Source organism: Rhinolophus sinicus, linkage group LG04, assembly GCF_036562045.2.
Source record: "Rhinolophus sinicus isolate RSC01 linkage group LG04, ASM3656204v1, whole genome shotgun sequence".
NCBI lineage: Eukaryota > Metazoa > Chordata > Mammalia > Chiroptera > Rhinolophidae > Rhinolophus > Rhinolophus sinicus.
In genome coordinates this window covers 40,635,918-40,662,821 of record NC_133754.1, presented here as the reverse complement: position 1 = coordinate 40,662,821, position 26,904 = coordinate 40,635,918, and the positions used below count along the sequence as shown (strand labels likewise).

At 37.7% G+C, this 26,904-nt stretch overlaps 1 protein-coding gene across 2 annotated transcripts in view; it reads right to left on the bottom strand.

Annotated features, from left to right (window-relative positions):
* The window catches only part of GPC6 (glypican 6), a 1,036,531-nt gene that overhangs the window by 85,749 nt on the left and 923,878 nt on the right, over positions 1 to 26,904 (bottom strand). For both annotated transcript variants that reach the window (XM_019737186.2, XM_019737185.2), the window contains exons 5-6: positions 16,630 to 16,760; positions 367 to 510 (exon numbers count right to left, since the gene is read on the bottom strand). In XM_019737186.2, coding sequence (XP_019592745.1) covers positions 367 to 510; positions 16,630 to 16,760 — 275 coding nt within the window. The remainder of the gene's footprint in view (positions 1 to 366; positions 511 to 16,629; positions 16,761 to 26,904) is intronic.

Here is a 26,904-nt window from a genome sequence, read left to right as displayed (position 1 = left end):
TACATGTAAGGAGAAGTCATAATAAAGTTACAGTGTATGATAATTGAATAAATAACTGAAGCAGATGAATAAGAAATGTGCTATTATATAATCATATCCCTGGAAGATATAGCTACTCAGTCTTCAACTTAATATTTCAGAAGAAATATGAAGTTGAAAATTTGGCTACTGCATGAGTGGATTAATGGAGATAAGACTTCTTAAATAATCTAATTCTTGACCTAACAGGAAGGTCTCATTACTTTTCAATATTCTAATTAAGACCAGGAGCAGACATAAGAATGAGATCATTTTTACAACCAACTTTTTCCCATCACGTCTCCTGAAGAATAACTTTGGTAACAGAAAGCGGCTGAGAGAACTCACCAGCCGGTCCAAGCTCGTGCCTGCAGCGGTTGTTGGTCTTTCCTCAGGATTGTAAGGCCTGAACCGTGTATTAAAATTTTCAGGAGCTGAGCGGGCTGATCTGAGGGCTGGAGCAGGTTTGGGTTGACCACATCCCTGAAAGACCTGCCGGAAACATTGCAAAGTTAAGAAAGTTACACAATGAGTTTCTTCCTAAGATTATGACACCACAGCATGCAATGCAATGGCTTTGACATTTTTCATGGAACTCTTCCTTCCAATAAACTCTAATCTTGAGATTTAAAGAAATCTCACTAATATAACATAAAGAAGTGACTATGTGCTCTGACTCTTATTTTCAGCATATACAATCAATCTCATTATTCACGGATTCCGTATTTGTGAATTTGCCTACTCACTAAAATTAATTTGTGAGCCCCAAATCAATACTCATGCACGTTTGCAGACATGGGCGGAGCAATGAATTTTAGAGTTTCCCTTTGTGCCCATTCCCAGCTGAGTTCGGACAAGATGATGCTCTGCCTTGAACTCGGATATCAGATCCACTGTTGCTTTTTCACTATGCTTGTGTTGAAGTGACCCTTCTTTTACTAAATAATGACCCCAAAGCACAAAAGTTGTGATGCTGATAATTCAGATATGCTAAAGAGAAGCTGTGAAGTGCTTCCTTTAAAGGAAAAAGTATGTGTGTATAGGAAAAAAATCATAGCACACATAGGTTTTGGTATTATCTGAGGTTTTTAGCCATCCACTGGGGTCTTGGACCATATCCTCCACAGATATGGGTGGAAATATTGTATTAAAAATAGGAATTGTAATAGTTATTTGATGTAATGCTTGCAGGATTAAAGGAATTGTGTCCCAGACATTTTTATGTACTTGAATTTGGCATTCAGTACACATCTGTTTGGTATTCTTGTTATTGTGACAAATGTATTTCATGTATAGCATATAAGGCCAAATAACTTGAGTGACTCCCCTTTGAATAATGAAAAGCTCTACTGAAAGAATTCTTTGAAAACACTCTCTTGAGCAATGGTATGGAAGTAGGACAAGCAAATGCTGATGAAATCCATATAATGACAGTTTCCTCTAATTTTGTTGTTGACAGCTGTTCATGTCACAACTAGGGTTGCTGTGGGAAATCAAACATTTAATTGTAATGATCTTAGGGACTGTGCTGCCAGTTCTTGTCCACAGTGATTTCACTTGGGGTGGTGTGGGGATACCTCCTTTCCTGTTGTTAGAAGCTTCATACTCGGCTATTTATCAAGAGATAGTACCTTTACCAGAATTATAGGAAATATAGTAAAATTTTCAGGAAGTTTTGATGAAGTGCAACTTGATGGTTCTCCCATTTCTACACAGGAGATGATTCTACTCCTAGATGCCTTTTTCCAGTATACTTTTTGGGACTCTGTATGTTAGCGAAGTCTTAACTTACAAGTGTACATTTAGAATGCATTCCTTCTGGTTTTGTAATTTGATTCTGTGTTGCTTAACTGTAAAATAAGCATTTTTCATCAGGCAGTTTATGGGATTCCACTGACGTACACAGAGGGCTCTTGAGTGCCATTCCCAATGACAAATTCCATCTTGAGACACAATTCATTTAGTTTTACCACTACAGGCAATTTCTCTTTTGTTGTATTCAAAAGTTCTCCTCCAACTCAGCATTTTGCAGAGCAGGAACACTTGTCTTGGCATTCTTAGAGATTGGTCTTAACACAGTATTGATTATTCTTCTCTCACACAATTTCTGAAGTTGATGGTGTAAACCAGTGCAATAAAGATAGGGGGCCCTTTTCTCCCTCGTGCCTAAATCACTTCCCAAGCTGCAAGGTCATGGCTGCCGGAGGGTATTAACATTTCCAAAGCTCCAGGGGTTCTGTGGAGTGTACTAGTTTGGCTTGCTTTGAATACGACAGCTGACTTTTAAAAAGTATAAAGCCTAAGGCAAACCATACTGACGGTCCTGCAGAGATTTCTTGAAGCCAGGCGCTGAAAGAGTTAACCTACCCTCTTAATTCGCCCTTTGGGAAAAATCTGGCTCACTGGTTTAAGTTAAACCAGAAAAACAAGAAATGCCCTGAAAGAATATTAGTGTTCTAGGGGATATTTTATCATAACAGAAAACCTTACCATTTGTTTCTTTGTTGTTGTTTTTTGTTTGTTTGTTTTTCTGAGGGTGTTAATTATAACAGCAGAAGATAGGTTAGTAAATATAGTCTAGTAGCTTTCTGTTATTTATATCAGGTATAGATTTTGAAGATGCCTTCAGTGCAGAAATTGCTGGGCCCCTGATCCAAACTGAAGAAAATACTGACTCCTAATTATTATGGAAACAACTAACCCCACATGCAGGTGAAGACCTACATAAAAATCTGTCACAATATGTCAACATAGGAATCTTGAAGGTGCTTCAACACAGATTCGATTATACCTTTAGAAAAAGGGACTTGCTGTAAGAGAGACTTTTGGCAAGTGTGGAAGTGCCAAGCCTAGGACTCCAGAGATGGTTTTAGAATTTTACAAACCTAAAGGGAACAGTGGCACACGGGAGCAGAGCATCGGCTTGCCCTGTCTTTGATTGAGCACGATTGAAAACTCCTGTATGATTCTCATGCAGACACTATATCTTAAATAACACATATTTGTTATATAACTTAGATGACTTACAATGTGAAAATGAATAATTTCATTTTTAATAAACGTATTATTAAAACATGGGGTTCAAATGGTGGGTGACAAAAGGAATTTTTGTACAGAGCATTTGGACGGTCTCAGACACTGTTCTGAGCTTGCTATTATAGCAGTACAGATAGATAAAAGTTCTGTGTCTCTTGAGGCCCAGAGGTACATTACTATAAAAGACCAGTGAGTCCTTTTCCTGGTGGTCTGGGTACCCCTATATTTTATATTTGGAGTAAGGGGAGAAATGAAGGAAGAATAATATGTGTGGGGGGAAGGCCTCAGATTATATGCTGATGTATAGATCAAGGTTCTCTGTAGAGTGGTCATGGCTAGAGATGGAGCTTTGCATCCTTAGCCTAAAGATGGTATTTAAAGGCCTGAAACTGGTTGTGTTTACCAAGGGCAAGTATGTAGACAGGTGGCTGATGAGGCTGAGGACAGCCCAGTGCCAGCCACCCCAACATTCCAAGGGGCCTTCCTGAGCCTTAGTTGCCTGCTCTGTCAAATGGGAATAAAAATATTATTCACCACGCAGATAGGCTCTGATGATAAAATGCAATGCATGAGGCAGGAAAACAGGAGCTAGTGTCTGGGAAAGTAGGTGCTTGATAATAATTAGGTCATTCTATGATCTGTTCTTTCTAGAAGTTTTAGTTTCTGAGTAAGGCGATTTGAAGGGGAAAAAACCATTTGCGCTGATGTTTCTTTCTTTCTTTCTTTCTTTCTTTCTTTCTTTCTTTCTTTCTTTCTTTCTTTCTTTCTTTCTTTCCTTCCTTCCTTCCTTCCTTCCTTCCTTCCTTCCTTCCTTCCTTCCTTCCTTTCTTTCTTCCTTCCTTCCTTCCTTCCTTCCTTCCTTCCTTCCTTCCTTCCTTCCTTCCTTCCTTCCTTCCTTTCTTTTTAATTTTATTGGGGACTATTGGGGAACACTGTGTTTCCCCAGGGCACATCAGCTCCAAGTCGTTGTCCTTCAATCTAGTTGTGGACGGCACAGCTCAGCTCCAAGTCCAGTCACCATTTTCAATCCTATTTGCAGGGGGCGCAGCCCACCATGCCATGAGGGAGCCATCCGGCCACCCCTCAGGAAGCTCAGTGGCAGCTCGTTGTCTTCAATCTAGTTGTGGAGGGCGCAGCTCACTGGCCCAGTGGGAAATAGAACCAGCAACCCTGTTGTTCAGAACTCGTGCTGTAACCAACTGAGCCATCTGGCCACTCCTGCGTTGATGTTTCTTAAATGTTTTCCATAAAATATTATTTCCAGGAGCTAACAGTGGTTACATAAGTAGAGTACATGCGTCAAGGTTAAATGAGGTATCTTAGCCAGGCTTCATCAGGTTAACGTGTGTTCTGGCTTGTCAAAAGTGAGGTCATTCGTAGTGTTTCTCACCATTATTTGGCTGCTCGTTCTTCCGGAGGTTCTCACAAGAAGGGTGTTTCAGGAAACGCACCCTGGGACACATTGGAAAGCTGGCTCTAACCGGCCAAGATAAGTGATTCAGATGTAATTGCATTTACTTAGAGGTATTTGTGAAGTCATTACACTCACCACTACCTTTAATTCGAGACAAGAAATACTATTTTAAGACAGTTGAGAATCTTCTCCTTACAACAGTACAGAAGTTTCTAGAGAATACAGCTTCAGGCTAAGCCACCTCATTGTGGAACAAATCATTAGCTCTACTCCTTGAAGAAATACAATCAGTATTACCTCCTGCCTGTGTTGCTCCAAGGGATGTTGAAAGGGATAATTAGATAATTTGGAAATGTATCTGGAAGTCCCAGTGTAGACAGATGCTATAGATGTACAAAGGAATTATCCTTCTCACCTAACTGACTTGCAAAACCTGTGCATTTCCAGAAGATATTTGGTGCATGAATCCTCTCTTAGGGGGATTAATGAAATAATATCTCTGTTGGCATTCTGTTGGCATTCTGAGAGTAAAGAGCTGACATTAAAGATAGAAAGTGCTGAAAAAAGAGACGTTTGGGAGGGATGAGAAAGAGAGGGATGTGTGCTAATAACAGGTTCAAATGATATGTCTTAGGTTTCTAAATACAAATACTTCTTTAAGAACATCACAGCATTTTAATATACAGAGGGTGCCAAAAAATGTACACACATTTTAAGAAAGGAAAACAGTATCAAAATTGTAATACTCAATATATACCAATAACAAACGATGAATACAAGTCATGTGTGACTTCTGCAATTACAAAAGGTGCTCAAAGCGGTTACCATCAGCGTCCAGACACTTCTGATTACGGGGAACTACTGCTTGAGCAACATTGACCAAAATGTCCATTTGTATACAGTTTTTTTGGCACCCCTGGTATTTCCCTTAAAATAAACTAACACTATGTGTATTTTTTCAGAGACACTCATAGTTTTATACCTATATCTCTTTGTTTTCTTTATCTTCTGTTGGTTAATTACACATTTACAAAAGTCATTACTGGTAACCTCAGAAGCAGTGGTTGCTGATCAATTCTGTCTCACTTCTGTTTTTTTTTTTTTTTTTTTTTAATTCTATCTTCTCAGTGTCTACTCAGTGGGCTTTCATTATTGTGGGAAAGATGTTGCTATGCCCATAAATTGTTTTTAGATTTGCAAACAGAACTCTAATCTTTTATATTAATATAGGTGGCAGTTCATGTTACCTAGATTTAATTGGAATTGATGTTTTGAAAGTAATGCTTTATTTACTTATTAGATTCTAATTTGTATTACAGTGTTAGTGAATGAACTATTTGTTACATGACCACTTGGGGAATTCAAATCTATCCTGTTTGTTCCCAAGGAAACAGAAGCTATCATATCTGCATGGGCTTTACATATATTTTGTCCAAGTACAGTCATTGTTTTCATGAGAGACAGCTGTGGTGTGGTATAAAGGTCACGAATAACATTTTAAAAGCTTGGAGTCCTAATTTCGGTCTTTCTCCTGACACCTGTGTGACCTTGGGGTCATATGTTCTCCCCAATTCTCAAGGCTATGGTGAAGATAAAATAATATGATGTTTAGAAAAGACACTGAAAAATGAGGTAGAAAGATGCACTATTATCTGAAGTAATCTGTAATTAAATACGACAATGACAGGTAACAAATCAAATCCACAGATTATTCAGAGTGACACATGAATAAGCTCCATGAAGAATAGGATCGTATACATTTGTTGTTGTTTATCACTGTGTCCCAGAATCTGTAAGAGATCCCAACACACAGTATGTGTTTGGGAAAAAAGAAAACGGGAATAAAAGATTATGAATAAATGAAATGTTTAGTTATAATTTCCCCCGTGTGTAAACATTTATTGAAGGCAATTAGGAGGTAGATTTCTGTAACGAGGAAGAAAAGATAGGAAAGAGAACTAACACTTACTGAGTGTCTATTATGGACTAGACACTCACTAAGCAATGTGTTTTCTACACTTGTCTCAAAGAATCAATTATCTCTTCACAATCAAATTCTAACACTTCTTCCGTAGGCTTCAGAAAATACAATGAATGATGCATCCATGAAAAAAAAAATCATTTGATATTTTCCTTACTCCACTTACTGTGCCAACTTAAAGCAAAACCAAATCAGCAACTTTAAGCTGATAGATAACTAGAACCAAAAAATCCTGTTTCGTGAACATTTGATATATTAGCTACTCAGTGTGCTTGACAGCCAATTGGAGAGTGGAGGACTTTGTGTAAAAATTAGCCAGACTTGGCTCATTGTTGGTGGGCAAGCTAAGAGCCATGGATTCTAGACATAACTGGCCTCACATCTCAGACAATGGCTATTTCTCTTAGCAAAGTGGAAGACAGCTTGGGCTATAGGCAAAGCCTCCTTTCCTAATTCCCCGACCTGGTCAAAAGGGTAAGCAGCTGCTCCCAGACATTGCAGAGGTCCTATCATATCACTGTCCCTAATCATCTAGGTTCAGCAGTGAGCTGAGGGCCCTTTCTCAAAGTGGAAGTGCAAAGTGAAGACTGAAATGGGTGCAAAGGAAACGTCCACATAGCATTAGTAAATAGATGTGAAGAAGTTAAAATATTTTTAAAAAATCGTTTCATTAAAAGTAGTAACATGAAGAGCTGTATCATCACCATGATACAAGATTAAAGTGGCACCCTAGAGACTCATTTCACACATTTTTTTCTGGTTCCTAACAGCATTCTGCTAATATCCTATGAAGTGTTTTCCTGAATATTAATTTAAAATATTTTAATGATGACATTTCTTTAGCTATAAAATCATTATACTCATTACACGAATGTTTTAAATATCAGGGTTTTTTTTGATAAACTTTTTTACTTTTAATAGTTTGCTAATTTTCTTCATGGACTGTCTTAAGAAAACAGGTTTTCATCCTTAAGTCTCAGAACAATCTCGTCTCTCATCTTCTTTCCCCTTCCCTTCCCTCTCTCCCTCCTTTCCTCTCGCATTGTCTTCTCTTTTTTTTTACTCCCTGACACATGTTTTTCTTTCCTTAAGGATTGATTACAGTGGTCCTTTGGCCAAGTCCTCTGGCAAACTCTAAGTCCCTGGATGGATTCAGGATTCTGTGAAGAGAATTCTGGTGTATACTGAGTCAAGTCAAGTCATCGGTTTCAGTTTTGGCTCTGTTCATTGGCTTCAATTTTCGAAATCCAGCTACTGTGTCAGTTTTAAGGTTTTAAAAATTTACTCTGATGCATATGCATCTTGGTTCCAGAATATCTGTCAGATGTGTTGCACACTTCGTAACATTGTTTCTTTAATAAAAGCAAATTCTTTCCATTGGCTTGGGAAGATGATTTTTTTTTTCCTTGAAGGTTTTGCATTCCTTAAAGAACAGAACACTTTGATATTTCCTCCCAAATGGTGAGTAGGAAGGAGTTACAAGAAACTGAACAAAGAATATTTTGAGTGTGGAGAGAAAGAAACCCTAACCCCGTTGGCCTGGCTAAATGATTATTTCATATGCTCTTTGTTTATAAGGTTTAAAGCAATTCTTTAAGATCACCTTGCAGAGTTTACATAAACATGTAAATTTCATCAGCCTGGCTCTGTAGCATTCATTCAAACCACCATTCAATGAATATTTGTTGAGTGTCACTAAGGCCAGACATGGGTGCCAGAAATATGCCAACTGGAAATGTTCCTGTTCTCATGAGGGTTTTGACAAGAAATCAGGCGATTTCAATAGAATGTAATAACTGAGATGAGAGCACTCACGAGGGACAACTAACCCAGACTCGAGAGTCACAGAAAGCTTCCATTAATAGGGATGGTGTGCCGGAACTAGTTCTTAGTGGCTCACAAGACCACTTGTTAAATTTTCACTTAAACTGTATACACTTAAAATTATATAAATTACATTGAAAACAAAGGTAATATATACTCAAAACTTATTACTCTCTAATTATTTTACCATTATCTATGCTTTTGAGGTTATTTATGCCAATTGTGTCTTGAGGTTATTTATGTACATTTATCATGGTGTGCTACTCTGTGTTCAGTGACGTCATGTTGGTAGCTTGAAATCACCACAGAAATTGGCAAACACTCTAAACTAGCATGTTTTCCACACAGAGAGCTGATTGTGCAAACACTTACCAGTATACCACTGAATCTTGCCTGGACAGTGAAGAAATATTTGGAGTGTGCCTGGCAAATGGTGTGCATTTGGGGTGGGGGTGGGGAGAATAGAATGTTCCAGGATGAGGGAAGAACATGTACAAAATCATAAAGATGATAGAGGATGGTTCTGAGCAATAGAGCCAAGGTTTTTTGTATGCCTGGTACATATAGAGGTACGCTTACCTCCCAGATTAGAACTTCCATTAGGACGCAGGCTCTGGTTTTATTCACTACTATCTCCACATTATCTAGTATGATACTCAGATGATAAGTGATGCTCAATAAACACATCTGACAGATATTTAAGGTGTGGAGAGTGGTAAGTAGTGGGCTGGAGGGGGACAGGCTAAGGACCACATCATGCAGGGCTACGTCTGGGTTTTGTTCTAATGACAATAGGGAAACATGGAAAGATGTTAAGGAGGGGAGTAATGTGAACATGTTTGCATTTTCAGCAATCCCTATGGCTACAGTGTGGAGAATGGATTGTCATGTGGCAAAACCAAAGCCAGGGAATTAATTAGGAGGCTATGATCCATGTATGACATGATAGAATTAGAGGAGCCACTCCAGATGGATTCAAGAGACATTTTGAATAACTGTTTAATAGGTTCCATTATGGATTGACTATGAAGGTGAAGGAGAGGGGAAAGTTGAGGATTCAGCAGGGTTTCTGGCCATGGCAAAAGAGTGGTAGGAGGTGTTCTCTGGGATAGAGAGCCCTGGAGGGAGGAAGGGTTTGTGGGAGGATGGCGAGCTCCTTTTGGGACAGGTGTATTTGAGGTGGCAGGTGGCGGTGTGCAGCAGACACTTGGATAAACAAGTGTGAGCAGGAGAGTAATCTGGGCTAGAGAGAGATTTGGGCTGAAAATGCCTACTGTTGCTATAGCAAACTCAGAAAATTGTGTCTGAGGCAGTCCTAATTGTATATACAAAAATTCTTTTTGTTACTCATACCCATGAAACCCGAGTTTTAAAAATAGTTTGTCCAGCTAACAGATTACATGTATTAATAAATAATTTATTGATTTTTCATTTTGCAAGGCATCTAAGCTATTTGGCTGATGTTTAAGATATATTCTGGGACAATGAGGAGGTGAAACGAAAGAGGTGAACAAAATGTGTTATTAGGTTGGTGCAAAAGTAATTGCATTATTTTGCAATTTTTAACCTTGTAAACTGCAATTACTTTTGCAGCAACCTAATAGAAGAAAAAGGCCTACAGAAAGCCATACATTATTCAAAGTTTTCTGGCACAACAAGTGGCTATCAACACACAGAGGTAGCTGCTTTCGTGTTTACATAGAATTTGGCTGGGGCAATGATTCTACCAGGATCAAACCGGACTGCACGTCCCTGAGTGGAAGGGAAGTGCTAAGAGCAGAGAATACTTGTGTATTTGTGAGACTGGGCAGAAGCCATTGAAATTCCTCTGACACAGTAATCCACTGCCTGTGGGAAGCATGGTTCTAAGAAAGCAGTTCTCCTCTTTAAGGAAGGAAGGGATTAGAAGACTTTCAGGAGAGCAACAGGGAATCTCCTGCCATTCTAAGAACACACTGTTAAAAACTGAGTTGAGTTTCAATCACCTATGCTTGAGTATACTACATTAAATGTAATTTTCTCATCTTTTGCTCTGAAGTCAAAGTGAAAGAAAATCTTAAGCTAAATCTCCTAAGGTTACAGATAAAGTTTCACTTTATCATCAAAAAGAGAAAATTTAAAAAAATTCCTTTAACATGGAAGGAAAGTTGAAACTAGTGTGCTTTGGGTACATTTCCTACAAATGTACCGTAAGTATTTTTCTCAAATCTTCATTTTACTTTATCAAAAAAAAGTGTCTTTCCTCCCCCCCCCCCATAATTAGCATCTGAAAAATCTGGCCCTATTATCCAGTGATGTTACAAACTAGAATGGATCAGATTCTAGTTTTCTGTGTAGAAATTAAGAAATCAAAGAATAAAAGATGTTTCAGGGTCACTGCTTCTTGGTGAAATACTATAAGTGAGAGCTGATGGGCAGAATGTAAACTTTGAAATTTGAATAACCAGAGAGAATATTCTGAATCTAGCAATCATTGAGAATTTGCTCTTTTCTTTTTAAAAGGAAACAAAAACTAAAGAAGAAATAGAAATCGAACACTATAATTGATATGGCCATTCGCTTTTTTTCTCGGAGATTAGACAGAAGAGACTGAACCACTTGTGAACATTCCTTTAATGCAAGAACAATGCGATATTAGGCAGAGGCCAGTGAACTATGTCTAAAACCTTTGCTTTGTTGGCATTGGTGTGGCCAGTAGGCACAGACTAGATGTTGAGTTGCTGACATTGTCTCCACCCATTCTGCCCTTCCCTCCAGTCTGCTTTCTCTGTTCATTCGACATTTATTCAGTGCTATGTCATGCCATGTCATAGGCCAGGCATAAATATGTGTCCCTTTTTAGGTGATTCTCTGCCATTGACAATATCACCATGCATGAATGGATTTAAATGCAGGTGTGTTTATATTAAACCTGCTCTTGTGATTTTACATGCCAAAAATAAGTGCATAGACCATCATGGACAAGGTGAAACCACAGAGTCAATGCTCTTTATAATTTTCGTATCATGGACATTTTCAATAATAACTATTAAAATGCTTAACTTGTATGCATAGTTTTCATTGACATAGTCATGCTAAGCATTTTCTATGGACTATATCATTTTACTCTCCAATGACCCCATGAGTAGGTACTATTAGCATCCTCATTTTTAATGCAAGTTAATTGAGTTTTGAAAAGATAAATAATTTGCCCAAAGTCATACAACTAGAAAAAACCAGATCCCAGATCTGACTGATGTCAAAATATGATCTTGTAACCTTTATGCTATTTTAAAGAATACTAGACTCACTTCAAATACATTTTCAGGTATTTCCTATTCCTTATTGTTGAAGTCCCTGTGGCATTACACTTTCATGTTCCGAATTCAACTCAGCAAACTGAACTGTTTCTTCCATTGTGTAAAATGACCTATTAAGATGGCTCTCTGTAGAATGTAAGAATGAATAAGATGTTCCTGTCCTCCAATAATTTATAATCTTGGGAAGGAGGAGGTAAGTACACAAGTAACCATACTACGAGGAGTAATATATTTACTGCCTTCAGAAGGTCAAACGTAATACAGGGGCTGAAAACAAAGGGAAAATAAACACTATTGGAATAAACATATATTTATTCCAACTAAATTCTAAACAATGTCCTCATAGCTGAAAGAAGATATTTTCTCCATGTGAATTCCCAAGATATTATTTATATCTGAATAGTTTGAAAGGACAAAAATCCAGAGAAAAGCAAAATATCTGGATGCTAGAAAAAGAAACCTAATCTTAGGTAAGAGATAATGTCGGTAAAATTGTAAACTGTTAGAGGACAGTTCAGTCAGCCCCTCATTCAACAGATGAGGAAACTGAGACCCATTAGTTAGAGGCAGAAATTATTACATTCTTGTCCCATTCTCTTAGTTTTTTGCATCTTTATTTGAGTTGTAGATTCAGAAAGAATTGTCTGGAGAAAATTAAGTACCTGAAGGCCATCCTGCTCTTCTGTAATGGGTTCTAACTTTGTCTGCAGTAAGTATTAATTGAATGGATGGTTTCAATTGGAATTTAATAAGTCGTCCTTCTTAATTTAGATTATATCCGACAAACCAATCTTTTCCTGGATTAGGTTTGAAATTACTCCTAATATAGTTAAATTATGGCAAGTGAGATCAGTTTCATCTTTCCTGATAGAAGGAGATTATCAACACATTTGAAATTTCATAGGCAAGAGACTCAGAAAGTTTTGTCTACCCTTCCCTTGGGAAATTTCCAAAACTTGTAAAGTTCTTTGATTTGAGTGAGTAACAGAAGTGGTAGAATAATGAGAGTGTGCTTTACTGTCTTTGACGGAGATTGTAAAGTTGGTGAATGTAATAAGCGTGGTTGGGGCTTGAAGAATGAACAGCTTGTGTTTCTTATTAGTAGGTTCCCTGTAGTATGTTTCAGGCAACAGCCCTCCCTTATAGGGTTGGTTGCTCCAGTGCTGAAGTATATCTGGTCCCGGGGGAAAGACACTTATTGAGAAAACTGTGGCACACTAGGAAAATCTCTTTCTTTGGATCAGACAGTTCTGGGCTGCAATCTCAGCTCAGCTACTTGTTAGTTGCAACACCTCAGACAAGCTACCTAATCTCTCTAAATTTAACATTCTTTACATATAAAACCAGGAAATTAATGCTTTACAAGATTGTTGTGAGGATTTGAAATAAATATATAAGGCATCTAGGAAAAGATTGACATGAGAGCAGAGAATCTATTTTGTACTCTGCTATATCCTCATGTCTGGTACATAGCAGTGCATTTGTTGAATGAATATAGTAAGTTGCTCAACTAATGTTAGTCATGATGATTATCATTGTTACTGGGTGGTTATTTGTCCAAAAAGAACCAACAAAAGTTTTAATATGCTTGTCCCCAGTCCTTAAAAATGTATGTATATATACATTTGCACATACATATAAATATTGTACAAAGGATATGCAAATCAAGAGTTTGAAATGAGTGCCATAATGTTACTACCAAAATATTATAACTTGATTATAAATATGGGTTAGCCAATGTATTTTCTTAAAAGGAATGTCAGTGTGTCTTACCCCTAACAGCTTAGCTATGGGCTAAATAGAAGAAAAAGGATCTGACAATACCTATAAAAACAGATCTAAGACAAGATTGGAGCATGAACATACATGGTCAGACTAAGTCTTTTCTTTAATCTATGAATACCTCCAATTCATGATTTCAGTGATGAAATACAAAAGATTAGCCGCTTCCTACTATAGATATAATGAAAAACCACTGCATTAGAGAAGGGGGATTTTATAGCTGAAACTATGATATGTTCAATTACTGCCTTCAGCTAGAAGGAAAAAAAGAAGTAGACTGCTATATTTTGTATTACTAAATTCTAGGAAAGATTGAAAGCAATGAATGATTTATCTAGATAAGAGAAATCTTTCATGAGAATTTAGCGTGGTGGGAAGTTCTAGGTATAGTTGTAAAGGGAATCAGATGGAAAGACAGACAACTTAAGTCCTCCTGACTTTCCCACCTCTGTTTCCTTACCTTCTAATGCAGGTTTTACAGAAGGGTATTGAACTTCCTCTTATTACTTGATCTATTCAGCAGATATTTACTTAACCCTGACCTTGTGTGAGACTGGCTTTGTAGGTACCCACATCATTTTGATGCAGTGACTAGCAATGTGGGTTCTACAGTCAGACACTCCGCTACGTACTTCTCAGGCACCATAAGACTGTTCCAAATTCCATAACTATTCTAAGCTTTGTTTCTCATCTAGAAACCAAGAGGGAAGATCTATCTCATCACAAGCATTGTTATGTTACATGAAATAAGCCATGTAAAGCACACTACAGTCCCTGGTAGTAAGCACTCAACGAAGAGCCGGCAGTTATAAATCTCGTTGCTTTTCTGAAAGAGGCTCTGGGAATGACTGCTGTAATAAGGTAAGTGATTTTCCAAGGAGAAGTTGCCAGTAATATCCTGGAGTAAAAAGTCATTTTAATTTGTAAGGTTTACAACTCTCAGGATGTCTGGCCCCCAATTAGGAAATAGTTTCTGGCCTCACCCAAAGCTCACCTGTCAGAAGGTAACAAAGCTTCTCATTATGCAAATACTGCAAGGGAAGTCTGGAAATCCAGAACTTCAAATTTGATCAGACTGTTTATCAGCAGTGACTGAGAGTTCCTTTGAAAAAGGAAAAATTCAACCATCCAGTTCTTAGCTAGGATGTAGGTTTTAGACTTTAGTGCATGCCTAATTTCAAGGATGTGGCTTGTGGGGAAAACAAAACTACATATTTCCAAATTCTATTCCCTTGAGGAAACAAAACCTTTTTCAGACCGTATGCATTCCATCAGCAAATCCTGTTGGTGTTTCCTGCTGAATGTGTCCAAATTTCAATCACCTTTTACCTCTCCACCTTACTTTTAACAGCTGGCTTTTGTCCTTCTTCCATACCCTCCTCCATACCTCTGCTTCCTGTCCCATTCCTTTTCCTTGCAGAGTCCTACCTGTTCCCCAACTTCTCTCCCTTCCTTAATTCACTCCATCCCCCTTTCTCTATGTCAATACTACCAGATACATTAAAAAAAAGTTTCTAGCTCATTTGACATTTTTTCTACTATTTTATGACCCTCTATACTATATCTTCTCATGTGCATGTACTCTTACATGTCCTACATTATTTTGACTCTTGATTCTGACATTTCTTACAAAGAAATGTGTCTTTTTAAAGTATAGTCCTTACGAACAGCCATACTATTATAACGTAGTCGGACACATTCCACAAAAATGTATCATCCATATTCTGTTAATAAAAAGAGTCCATCTGACCTCTTAGAAAAATATTTCTAGAATAATTTGACTTGCACACCTATGTGAACACACCAATGAAAACCTCTGCTTCTAAGAAGTGTCGGGGGCTGACAGGCCACAGACAGTTTTGTCCACGTGTTTTTCATGCCTGATTCTCTAGAGCCATTTTGAACATCAGCAATTTAAGTGCCTGGTTACTCAAGGGCTGCAGGGGTATTTGGCCTCTCAAAACAACATTAATTGGTTTCTAGGCAATAGATTTGAGAGGAACAGATAGATGGCTGCTATTTTTTCAGAGGAAAGAAAGAAAATAGATTTTCATGGAATTCCCAAATGTGCTATTTGCCCAACAGATGAGGGCAATTTGGAACATCCGTCTTTACGCAGGTTATCTCAAGCTCATCAAAACCCAGAACGAGGCCCATGGAAATCTTGGCTCATCTGTCTCCCAAGGAGAGAGAGAAAGGGACTCAGTCCAGATTCCTTCTTTTCCTACTTGCTACCCGTTCAGCTCGAAAAGCCCAAATCTGCTTTGATTCATACTCAGCCAAGGAGCCCTAGTTGTATTCCATGGCTCTCCTTTTGCTCTGCAATTTCTCTCCACCACCATCCTCTCCTCCTTGTTGTATTTGAAATCTCACGAAAGATTCTTAGAAATCAAAGAAAACTAAGTGTGCAACTCCTTGTTGGACATATTTTTGTGTGAATGACTTTCCATTAAAATGTAATCACTTAGTCACCAGGTTTAAAAGACTGATAGAGGTTTGGTTGGTGTTTCATGACAAGGGGACTGGTTAAAAGAACAGAAAGGCATTACGCAGTCATCAATGTGGGTGAAAAGGGGGTGATGAAGGAAAAGGCTGGGGACCCATTGCAAACTTCTCAATTTTGCTTAAGGCGGGTCCTGTTTATCTTCAAATGGGTGGGGACAAATAAAAATTGTGCACCTGGTATTTGTGTTCTGCAGCTGCAAACCCAGAAGCTCTGTCTCATATGATTTATGAAAATGTACTAATTTTTTTCTTTTTACAAAAAGACTTGACTTCACACAAACGAGCATTTTACCCTGAAGATACATTAATGAAGGCTACACCATAGTCTTAAAAGAGGAAGTCAGATGGAATGTTTAATTATTTACAACTGAACCTATAGAACATTTTCCTGGTTTGTACAGTTGAAAATGTAATTAGAAGTTCCGTGAGAGAAAACAGGGTAAGGATGTGCAGAAATTTCAAACATTAAAAAGAAAATTCCCCCCAAATTGGTCACAAATGTGAGGGATTAGTCAATATACTTTGGGCTCTCTGACACTTTTTAGCAGCCAATAATTTCTTCATGATTGAGTAGTTGTGAACTAAAATATTGCTTCCTTTCTCAATGCCATTTTGTTAGACATTTTTAATGAAGTAGCAAATTTGTAGCTTGACAGGAAAAGCTCACTGACAACGTATTAGAATTTATAATCCCAGCTGACATATCTAGTTACTTCATTTTCAGATTACTGCACGTTCCTTATTAGTAGACATATGACTAATGCAAATACCTTTGCAGACACCTGCATGCTGTTTTCTTGCATGTTCATAATAGCTTCAGAAATCTTGACATCTATAGGGTCCATGACCGACTCAATGTTGAACGGTCCTTCCAGTCGTTCTGCCACCAAGAGCATTGCATCTGTTAAAATAAAGGAGCATGATTTACTTGAGAACTGGGAGCACCAGGTTCTTAACTTGTGTTTAAACATGTCCAACACAACTGGCTGAAAAATAGCCATTTATTCAAGTTTTTTTATTTGCTTTTAAATAGTCTACAATGGAATTGATGACTAAATCTTAAAAAAAAGTATTTTATTTTATTTCATTTGAAGATTTAAAATTATTTTACATGTATGGAACAAGAACTGAAAATGAGAAAATTTGTTCAAATTAAGAGAGAAAGAGAGTTGAACATATTTAACTATCCCACATAAAGTTAAAAAAAGAAAAAACAGTATTAGGTCAGGGATCAGCTGCATTTCAAAAATAGAGTTTAACCTCTTTTCTTCTGGAGTGCGGAGGAAATTGAGAATATTGGAGAAGTGATGATTTGTGAATTTAGATGCACAAATGTCGAGACCCAATTCAAGCATATATACACATGTGAATCATTTCTGGATTTCCAGAGAAGGACAGACTTGTCCTACTTTGTGTTATCACTCTATCTAGCATCCCTTCTGTTTTTGCACTCTGACACCCTTGGGGATAGGGAAACTTCTCATACTTGGTTTTGTATATTTAAGGCTTATTATGGTGCTTAGCACATTAATTCATAAATTAGGAGTTGGTAGCCCTGGATTCTTGTCCTTGCTCTGTCACTAACTAGTTGAATGGCTATGGGACAAATATCTGAGCTTACTGGGCCATAGATTAGAGAAGTATATAAAAGGGACTGGTGTTGAGGAGTCTCTCAGTGTCTACAGTGAAGGGAATATGCCCATTCCTATTCTACTAAAAGTGGCCCACTTTTGGTCTTAGTTTCCAGGAAGTAACTTATCTCGGTAACTTATCTCCACTAAGATTGTCACATAGAACTTCTTGTGATGAGGAAAATGTGGTATTTGAAACTTGAAATGTGGCTAGTGTGACTGAAAGTTTAAATTGTTAATACATTAATTTGCTGTTAATTAAATATAATTTCAAATATCCACTTGAGATTATGGCTACCACATTAGACAGCACAGTCTGGACTTTTAACATACAGACTCAATAGCTCAATAGATCTCAAGTTTTTAAATTGTCAAAGTTCGTGGGAGCCAATCTTAAAATATTCTCCTTTTCCCAAAATAATACATGTTTATTATCAAACACTTACAAAATACAGAAAAGAAAAATGAAGGAGAGAAATGCACCCATAATCCCTCTTCCTAAAATGACACTATAAGAAGTTTGGTATATGCCCTATGCTTTTTTTCTCTCTGTGCATGAATATTTTAAGCATGCAACTGGAAAATATATCATCTGCTTTCTAAATGTACTACATTATTAATGTAAAACACTAGTTATAGTAGCTTTTTTATTGTACTCGTGTAAGGAAAGCAAATTATTTTTATTACGTATCCAACCATGCTCAACTACAGTCCAACATCAACACATTTCAGGGTTATAAGTAGTTATGAGTTAGGCACATGAGGAACCTTTTAAGATAGATGATTTTTTCATAAGAAAGATACAGTACTGTCTGGGAAACAGGGAGAGTCACATTTTTCAAGAGCACCAGGCTTTGTGAACAGCATCAGCTTTTACACTGTTCAACTGGCTTTCTCATCCTGACCCCATAACTGAGTCCTTACCCCCCCACCCCCACCCACCCCGTGGAATGACAGAGCAAATGCATTCAGGGCGGCACCTGGAGCATTAGGGATGTCCCTGTACCCCAGCCCCACCCCTAGTACTGTGTCCCATGTTATTCTCATGGACACACATGACGTGAAAAACTTAAATGTGAACAAGGACTCACAAAGAAGCCCTAACATTTTGTGATTTTTTTTTTTCCTTTTTTCCTAGGTAGTGTAGACCTATCTGTGTATGTCACAGCAGGCTATTAGAACAAAAGCAGTGATTTCTCCAGATCTTACTGACCTAATTACTTGATGATGTAGACAGAGGATGCAGATTGTGTGGTTGTAGTATTTTGATACTAAAGCTGCTTTCTCCTTTAAGGTTTTAAAAGGGGGGTAACTGTTGCCTGAAAGCTGGTCTGTTTCTTTAATATCGTTACATCTTTCTGGTGGTTTATCAAAAATAATCCCCTTTACCATTAGGCTTTCCAAAAGGCTTTTTTTTTAAATGTTTTTATTTTATTTATTTATTTATTTATTTATATTAGTTTCAGGTGCACAAGACAAAGCAAAACTTAGATGTTTACCATTTATATCCTTCACACTGTGTGAACCCCCCTCCCCCCATCCACTATCCCTCTGTACGTTCCCCAAATTAATTTTCAAAACCCCGTGGCCATCTTGTGGTTACTGACTATTTTCTAAACCTCTCACCTTCCTCTTATCCCCACCCGCCCCGCCCCTCTAGCAACCCTCAGTTTTTCCTCCATCCAAAAGGCTTTTTGATGAAGATTAATTATGACAAATGAGCAACTTTCTCTACACAAGTGTATCCTGCTAGAAGACTAAAAAAATCCTTGTACATGATAAAGAATCGGCAGCATGCAGTTATTAAAAATGCAATTAAAGGAACTGAAAACTATGGGATACTTAATTGTGTATTTTACGTAAATATTTGCATAAATCATTATACAGAGTACTGCTCTATTGCAGTATATCTATCCAATATGAATGGGTTGAGTTGAGATAGTAAGAATATTGGCTCTACTGGAAGTCTGAAATCAGTTGTGCTCTGGGCAAAAAGGACAACTTTTGGTTGGGTCATAAGGAGAGCATAGTGTCACAGTTTGCAATTATGGGATCTAAAACATCTCTGAGATGGTTGTCTTAATTGATTAAATTAAAGCACTCCCTTCTCTATTAGACATTTCATTCAATAGGTAAGGCAAAAAACTGTTTGATTTGTATCATTAAGTTGGGAAGTGTCTCTTTGGTGATTTCAATCTTTTTGTTCCTGCTCCTACTCCACTATAGTGCTTGTCTTTTAGGTTCCTGGATCTGCAAACTCATCTCGTCTTTTTTGACCCTCACCATGATAGAAGTGTTCATGGTGACCCTCTCCCAAGCAGTTGTCTGTGTGGCCTTGGAAAAAGGCAATCATATTGATGATTCTATATACTATTAAACACGTAACCCAATGGACACACTTACTCAAATTGCTTGCCTCTATACTTCCATTTTTTTATTTCAATTCATTTGCTTTGTGATACAAACTAACTTATAATGACAAATTTTTGATGTAAGTATATACCTATTTATTTTTCTTTTAATTTTGGTCACCAGTCAGAATATGTTACTTTAAGCTATTTGTTATCTGGTTTGAGATAATACTAATTTTAAAAATATACAGAAATAAGAACACTTTACTAAAATTAGATTCTCCATTGAAGACTCAAAAGGCAATAGATTGGCTCAAAACCTGAGCCTCACCATTAATGGTAGTAATGTATATACAGTTAACAACACTATATTGTGCACTTAAAAATTTGTTGAGAGGTAGATTTTATGTTATGTGCGTGTTTTTTTTTTTTTTTTTTTTTACCACAACAAAGAAAAGAGTAGTAAAGATTATTGAGCTGATCAACTACAAAAGGTAACCCTTGTACACTGTTGATGGGAATGTAAATAGTACAGCCACTGTGGAAAACAATATGGGGGTTCCTCAAAAATTAAAAACCAAACTGCCATATATCCAGCAATTACACTTCTGGGAAATGAAATCACTATCTTGAAAAGATATCTACATCCTCTTGTGCATTGCAGTATTATTTAAAATAGCCAAGACATGGAAACAACGTTAAGTGTCCATCAACAGATGACGGGATGAAGATGTGACGTATATATATGATGGAATATTATTCAGCCATAAAAAGAAGTAAATCCTGCCATTGGCGACAACATGAATGGAACTTGAAGGCATCGTGCCAAGTGTAGTAACACAGACAGAAAAAGACAAATACTGTATGATCTTACTTATACGTAGAATAAAAAAAAACAAAACAAAAATAAAAAAACCCCAAAAAAACCCTCAAACTCATCTGATACAGAGAACAGATTGGTGGTTGCCAGAGGTAGGGAGTATGGGGTTGGAGAAACGGGTGCAGGTGGTCAAAAGGTACAAACTTCCAGTTATAAGATAAATAAATCCTGAAAATGTAAAGTACAGCATGATAACTACAGCCAACAATACTGTATTGCATATTTGAAAGTTACTAAGAGAGTAGATCTTAAAAGTTCTCATCACAAGAAAAAAAAATTTGTAACTATGTGTGGTGATGGATGCTAACTAGACTTACTGTGGTAATTATTGTGCGATATATAAATATATCAAATCATTGTTGTATACCTTGGACTAAATATAATGTTATGTGTCAATTATATTTCAATAAAAAAGCCCCAAAATACATGTCTCCTTATAATATTATTATCGCTTCCCCCAGTTCCTCTTTCTGTTCTAAATATACATGACAGTTTCCTCCAGGGCCACAAAAAGAAAAGCAACTTTTCAGAAAACTTCTCTACTATTTTGCATTTCCACTACAGAGGATCATGATTACAGCTCCTGCCTGTAAGAGTCTAGTTTAAATAAATTTCTAGGTGAGAAAGTGGCAATAGAAGGCCAGAGCCATACAGCTCTGGGACTAGGAAAAGGGCTGGCTGCAAATGGTGGCAATCCCTGGGCCACAGACTCCAGAAAAGGGTCCATGTAGCCCATCAGGCAGCCAATGGTCTTTCTGCTTGACTGGTTTGCCTCCCACCTGCCGGGCAAGGCTGTTGTCAGTCAAGCTCCCCGGTGTTAGGAGAAACTTCCCTTTCCTTTGGGGCTGAGGAAAGTCATGTTTCTCTATCTTCCCAAAGTGACGGAAACACACAATACTTTTATGACATAAGGCAGTAGTTGGTAAGTTTCTCTGAAACCAATTAAGTCACACATGGCTATAACTTACTCCAGGGGCTGCCATCCTGTGCTATCTTAATTATCTCTGTGCCATTTATATTTTGAAATATATGGAACATTATTTTTAACTGTGGTCTTGGAGCTGTTATCTATTGCCAATTAAACCGGGGCAGTTTTAGGATGTCAGTTAATGATCATCTGATCTTTTCTGCACAAAGCTCCTGCACAAAGTTTCATTCAAGTTTTGTTTTTTTTCCTAAACAAAAGACTTTTGTCTTACTCAAGAAGTATATGTAACTTCTGTTTCTAAATGAAAAATAAAATTTAGATGGATTAGAAATAAGTGATATCTTAACATGAGATTCTGATATACACAGCGATTTCTCACTATGTATTAGCACAGGGGGAGTGTGTAGCATCTCAAACAGAATGTGCCGTGCAAAAGTGAGGAGCCAGGCTGCAAATAAAACAACTCTTCTGGGCCAAGGCATTCCGTTCATGTAAGCTCAGACTTTCTGGTTAGGAGTGAGAAAATCTGACCTGGTTACATACATGGAGTCAGGTGACTGGGTTTCCATTTAGGCCCTTCCGTTAAATGGTTGAGAGATAATGTATATCATTTAATTCACAGAGTTCCATTTTCTTCATCTGTGAAATACAGATTATGACAACTTGTACTAAATAGTGGTGGTGAAGAATCAAATGAGGTCGTGCCTGTAAAGTTGTGAGCGCAATGCCTGATGCATAATTAGCTCTCAACAAAGGTTAGCTATTGTAAGGCACTTCCATTGGGCAGTGGAAGCGGAAGTGGAAAGGAGAGGAAATGACTTGTAAGATATTTTGGTGGAAGTATTGGCATCAACAGATGTGAAGGCTATGGGAGTGAAAGGCTCACGGATGACTTTAAGATGTCTAGCTGGTCCTCTTTTGTATATGAAATTAATGGTCTAATTATTGCTGCTTTGTTCATTATTGAGAGATACAAAATGCACCTTTTTCTCATGATGTGCCCCATTGCCATTAAAGATGGCTACAAAGTCTTTGACTCACTTGCCATTGAGAGGTGGGGTTTATGGCCTGTCTCCTTGAATCTGGATGGGCTCTGTGACTACTGTGACTAATAGCATACAGAGGAAGTGACACTGCCAGTTTCTAGAGCAGGTATTTAAGAGACTGCAGCTTCCACTCTGTGTCTTTTAAAGACTGTTCTGAGATCAACATGCCGGACTGGCCACATGTAGACAACCCAGGGGATAGTTCCAACTAGGCCCAGATTTCCACCTACCTCTACTGTTATAGATGGAATGTTTATGTTCCCCTAAAATCCATGTGTTGAAATGTAATTCCCAATGTGATGATATTAGGAGGTAGAATGAGATTAGTGTCCTTACAGAAATCTCTCTCACCCCTGGACATAGTGAGAAGACTATGAACTGGTAAGGGGGTGCTCACCAGACACCGAATTCACTGGTGCCTTGATCCAGGACTCCCCAGCCTTGCGAACAATGAGAAATAAATGTTTGCTGTTTAAGCCATCCAGTCTATAGTATTTTTGTTACAGCAGCCACAGTGGACTGACACATCTGCCAAGGTGCCAGGCATATGAGTGACACCGTGTACAACCTTCCAGCCCAGCCTGTCTGTCAGCTGATGACCACCTGGTGACTGTAGTCAACATATGGGGTGCCAAAAAATGAGCGAGCTGAGCCTGGCTGGAATTCCTGAGCTCCAGTACTGTGATTTTTAACAATATTTTAAGCTGCTAAAGATGGGGATAATTTATTTGGTGACAACAGGAAACTGGAGCAGCCAAATTACAATATTTACAAAATAATCAGAGATATTTTCCCACTGTTTGACAAGACTCGAATGCTCAGAATTCTAGTCAATTAATATTTGACAAATTTGCCATTTATGATGCAATCCCTGTTTACAAACACTGCAATGATCAATAAAAAATAAAACACTGCCCCAGAGGGAACGTACAAAAAGAATTTTCTCTAGCAGCAACTTACAGCATTGCGTTACGGTACAGCACACCAGCTATCCTCAGGTGAGGATAGATATTTCCTCTGGGATTTCAGCAGGAGAGAGATAAAGAGCAGGTTTGGAAGAAGGCGAAGATTGTGATTTTTGTCTGAGTATTTGACTTTATGAAGAGCAAAGGCTGTGACAGAGAGCTAGACATTATCTCTGATCTCCGGATGGCATTGGAATGAAAACTATCCTGCTGCAGGAACTTCTGCATGTTTATGCTCCTCTAGGGTAAAAAATATTAAGTATGACTTCATATGATCAAACATATGTTTTTAATTTACTGCTTGAGAAAAGGAGAAGTAAAATCACAAGTGATTTTGCTGGATGCTGATTTTAAACTGGAAGCGAATGATTTTCAAAACCATCTAGAGGAGGCAAAAAAAAAAAATAAAGCCTTTTTCTTTCTAAAGGAGATGTTATTAAGCTTCTTCTAAGTAGTGATAAGTAGAAATAACCTTGAAAAGTCAGTCAAGATGGGGTTGGGGGAAATGGGTGAAGGTAGTTAAAAGGGACAAACTTCTAGGTGAGAGTAAGATCTGGGATCTAATGGACGGAAGGTGACTATAGTTATCGGTGCTGGATTTGCAGACTTGAATGTTGCTAAGAGAGTAGATCATAAAAGCTCTCAACACACACACACACACACACACACACACACACACACACACACACAAGGTAAACTGTGAGGTGAAAGTGTTAACGAACCTTATTGTGATAATCATTTTGCAATATATACATACACCTTAACCTTGCACAATGTTTTATGCTAATTATCTCAATAAAGCGGAAAAAAGAGAAAGTTTAATTGAAATAAGCTCAACTTAACCTCATACATATTTGTTATGCGCCAAGGAGTGTCACTGTGTCACTATGATTTGCTGGAGGTAGGGGTACAGCAGCAGTCCATGGTTGCCACATTCATGGTATTTAGACTCTTTTTGAAGGGACAAAGGCCAAACATATGAACATTAATATTTTTTTTTCTCGGAGGGAAATTTGAATTAAGATAATAACATGTCATTTCAAATTTCTCGTTAAATCTCAGTTTTTCCTAATAATGTACTTTTTGACAAATGAAAATTATAAGCACAATATACATTATTGTTCTATCAGAATTCCATAGTCCCCAACTTTGTTTTTTCTTTAGAAGCAATGCTCATGCTCTCTTACATCTGCAGTACTATTGTTTTAGCCCAAACAAGATACTTTCCTTACTGAGAAGCAGACAAAAGAATACAAAAATAAATCAAGCAATTTTACAAGCACCCTGATATATTCATGCATTGGTACCCAGTTTAGTTACTCATTAAATGAAAAAAAAACAAACACACACACAAAAAAACAGAACAACCAAAGAAACCTGCTTCAGTGTTTATATATAGGCTCATTTATGCCCATGGCATGGATGTAATTAAAAGGCTCTGCTTTTTCCTGTGGCTTGCGGGACATGGGCACACTGAGTATACATGTCCTTTGCTTTCACCCAAATTGATTGATTAAAATGTTCCAGAAAGCTTGGACAGGAACGTGTTTCAGGAGAGGGCTGGAAAGAGGGCACAGCTAGTGGGGACTGAGGGATACACAACACCAGCAGGCAGACATGAACTGAATAACCAGAAAAGAGAACATGAACTTACCTATTCAGAAGGTCTCTACCCTGTTTTAGAGTATACTTTAAAAATTTTTTTGTTTTTGATTTTTAAGGCAGTTCTATAGCTAAGATGTTTTCATTTTTAGTATTCCGAGTCATAAAACTGCCAGAGAGAATATTTTGCCCTCTTGGGACTATAGTTCTGATTTTTCACACTGATCTCCCTATTTCTGGCTTTGCTGTTCTGTAATCTCTGACATTGCCAACAGAGCTGTCTTTTAAAAATGCAAATCTGATGAGGTCCCTGCCTTGCTCTAAAGGTTGCCTTTGCCTTCAGGATGAAGTCTGAACCTTCTAGTCGGGCATAAGAAAGGCCCTTCAGAAGCTGCTCTCTGTCTATCTCAGCAGCTTGCCTGATACCACCCCTGCTGCTCCCGCCTCTTACACAGGGACTTTCCCTTTATAGCTCCATCATAATTCAAATGACATTGGAGTTGTCACTGAGGTCCCCCATACACTCAATCCAACCTAATATTGACGGGAGATGAGTTATTCTGACCATAGCCTTGTTCTCATTTTACCTGCTCACGCACTTCCAAGGGTTCAAGTTTAAAAGAGTTCCATAATCAGACTCCACCCCTCGTTTCTAAATTCATTTCTCAGTACTCAACATGGTTTCGTGCCATTACGGGTAATGCCACAGTGAGAATCGTTGCAATTAATTCATTCAACACATGTGCAAATAAATTTGTTGGATCGTCTTTGAAGTGAAACTACTGGGTCAAAGATATGAGCATTTAAAATTTTGATAGAGTCCAAGTTTTCCCTGTAAAGTCTGTACCTGTTTACCTACCCAATAGCAATACATGACTGTTTGGTTCTCTAAATCTCAAACTTCTGATGTTGTTAAGATCAAATGTTTGGATCTTTGCCAATCTGATAGGGTAAGAAATTGGCATCTCAGTGTGGTTTTAACTTGAATTTTCCTCATTATAAGCAAGGCTGAACATCCTTTAATATGTTTAAAAGCCATTTTCTATGGCTTTTCCCCTTCATAGCCCTTGTTCACTTATTTTTCTGTTTGGTTATTAATTTTTTCATATTGATTTAAAGAAGTTCCTTTTAAAAAATACATTAGACACCAGCTCTTTGGTGACATGAATGACCATTTCCCCTCTAGTAGTTTATCATTTGATTTTTGTTTATGGTGATTGTTTTTGCTATGCAGAAATTTAAAATTTTTATAGTTCAATTTACCACTCATTTGTTTAAATTTTCTTGGTCTTGTGTCATATTTATACAGCCTTTCTCCTTTCCAAGTTCACCTCTAATATCTAACCTATTGTCGCTCACATTTTCACTCACTAGCTTCCTTTCTGTTTCTTGAATACAGGCCACTTTCCTGCCCATGGCTTTTGCATTTACTGTTTGTTTCTTTTTCTTTGAATACTCTCCCCCTAGATATCAATATGTTTCTCTCCTTTTCTTCCAGTCTCTATCCAAATGCCACTTCCCAGAAAAACCTTCTCTAACTACCCTACAAATTCCCAGATACTCTTATCAGATTGCTTTATTCTTCATAGTACTTAATACTTGCTGAATTATTATATGTACATTTGTTATTGTTCCTCTTTTT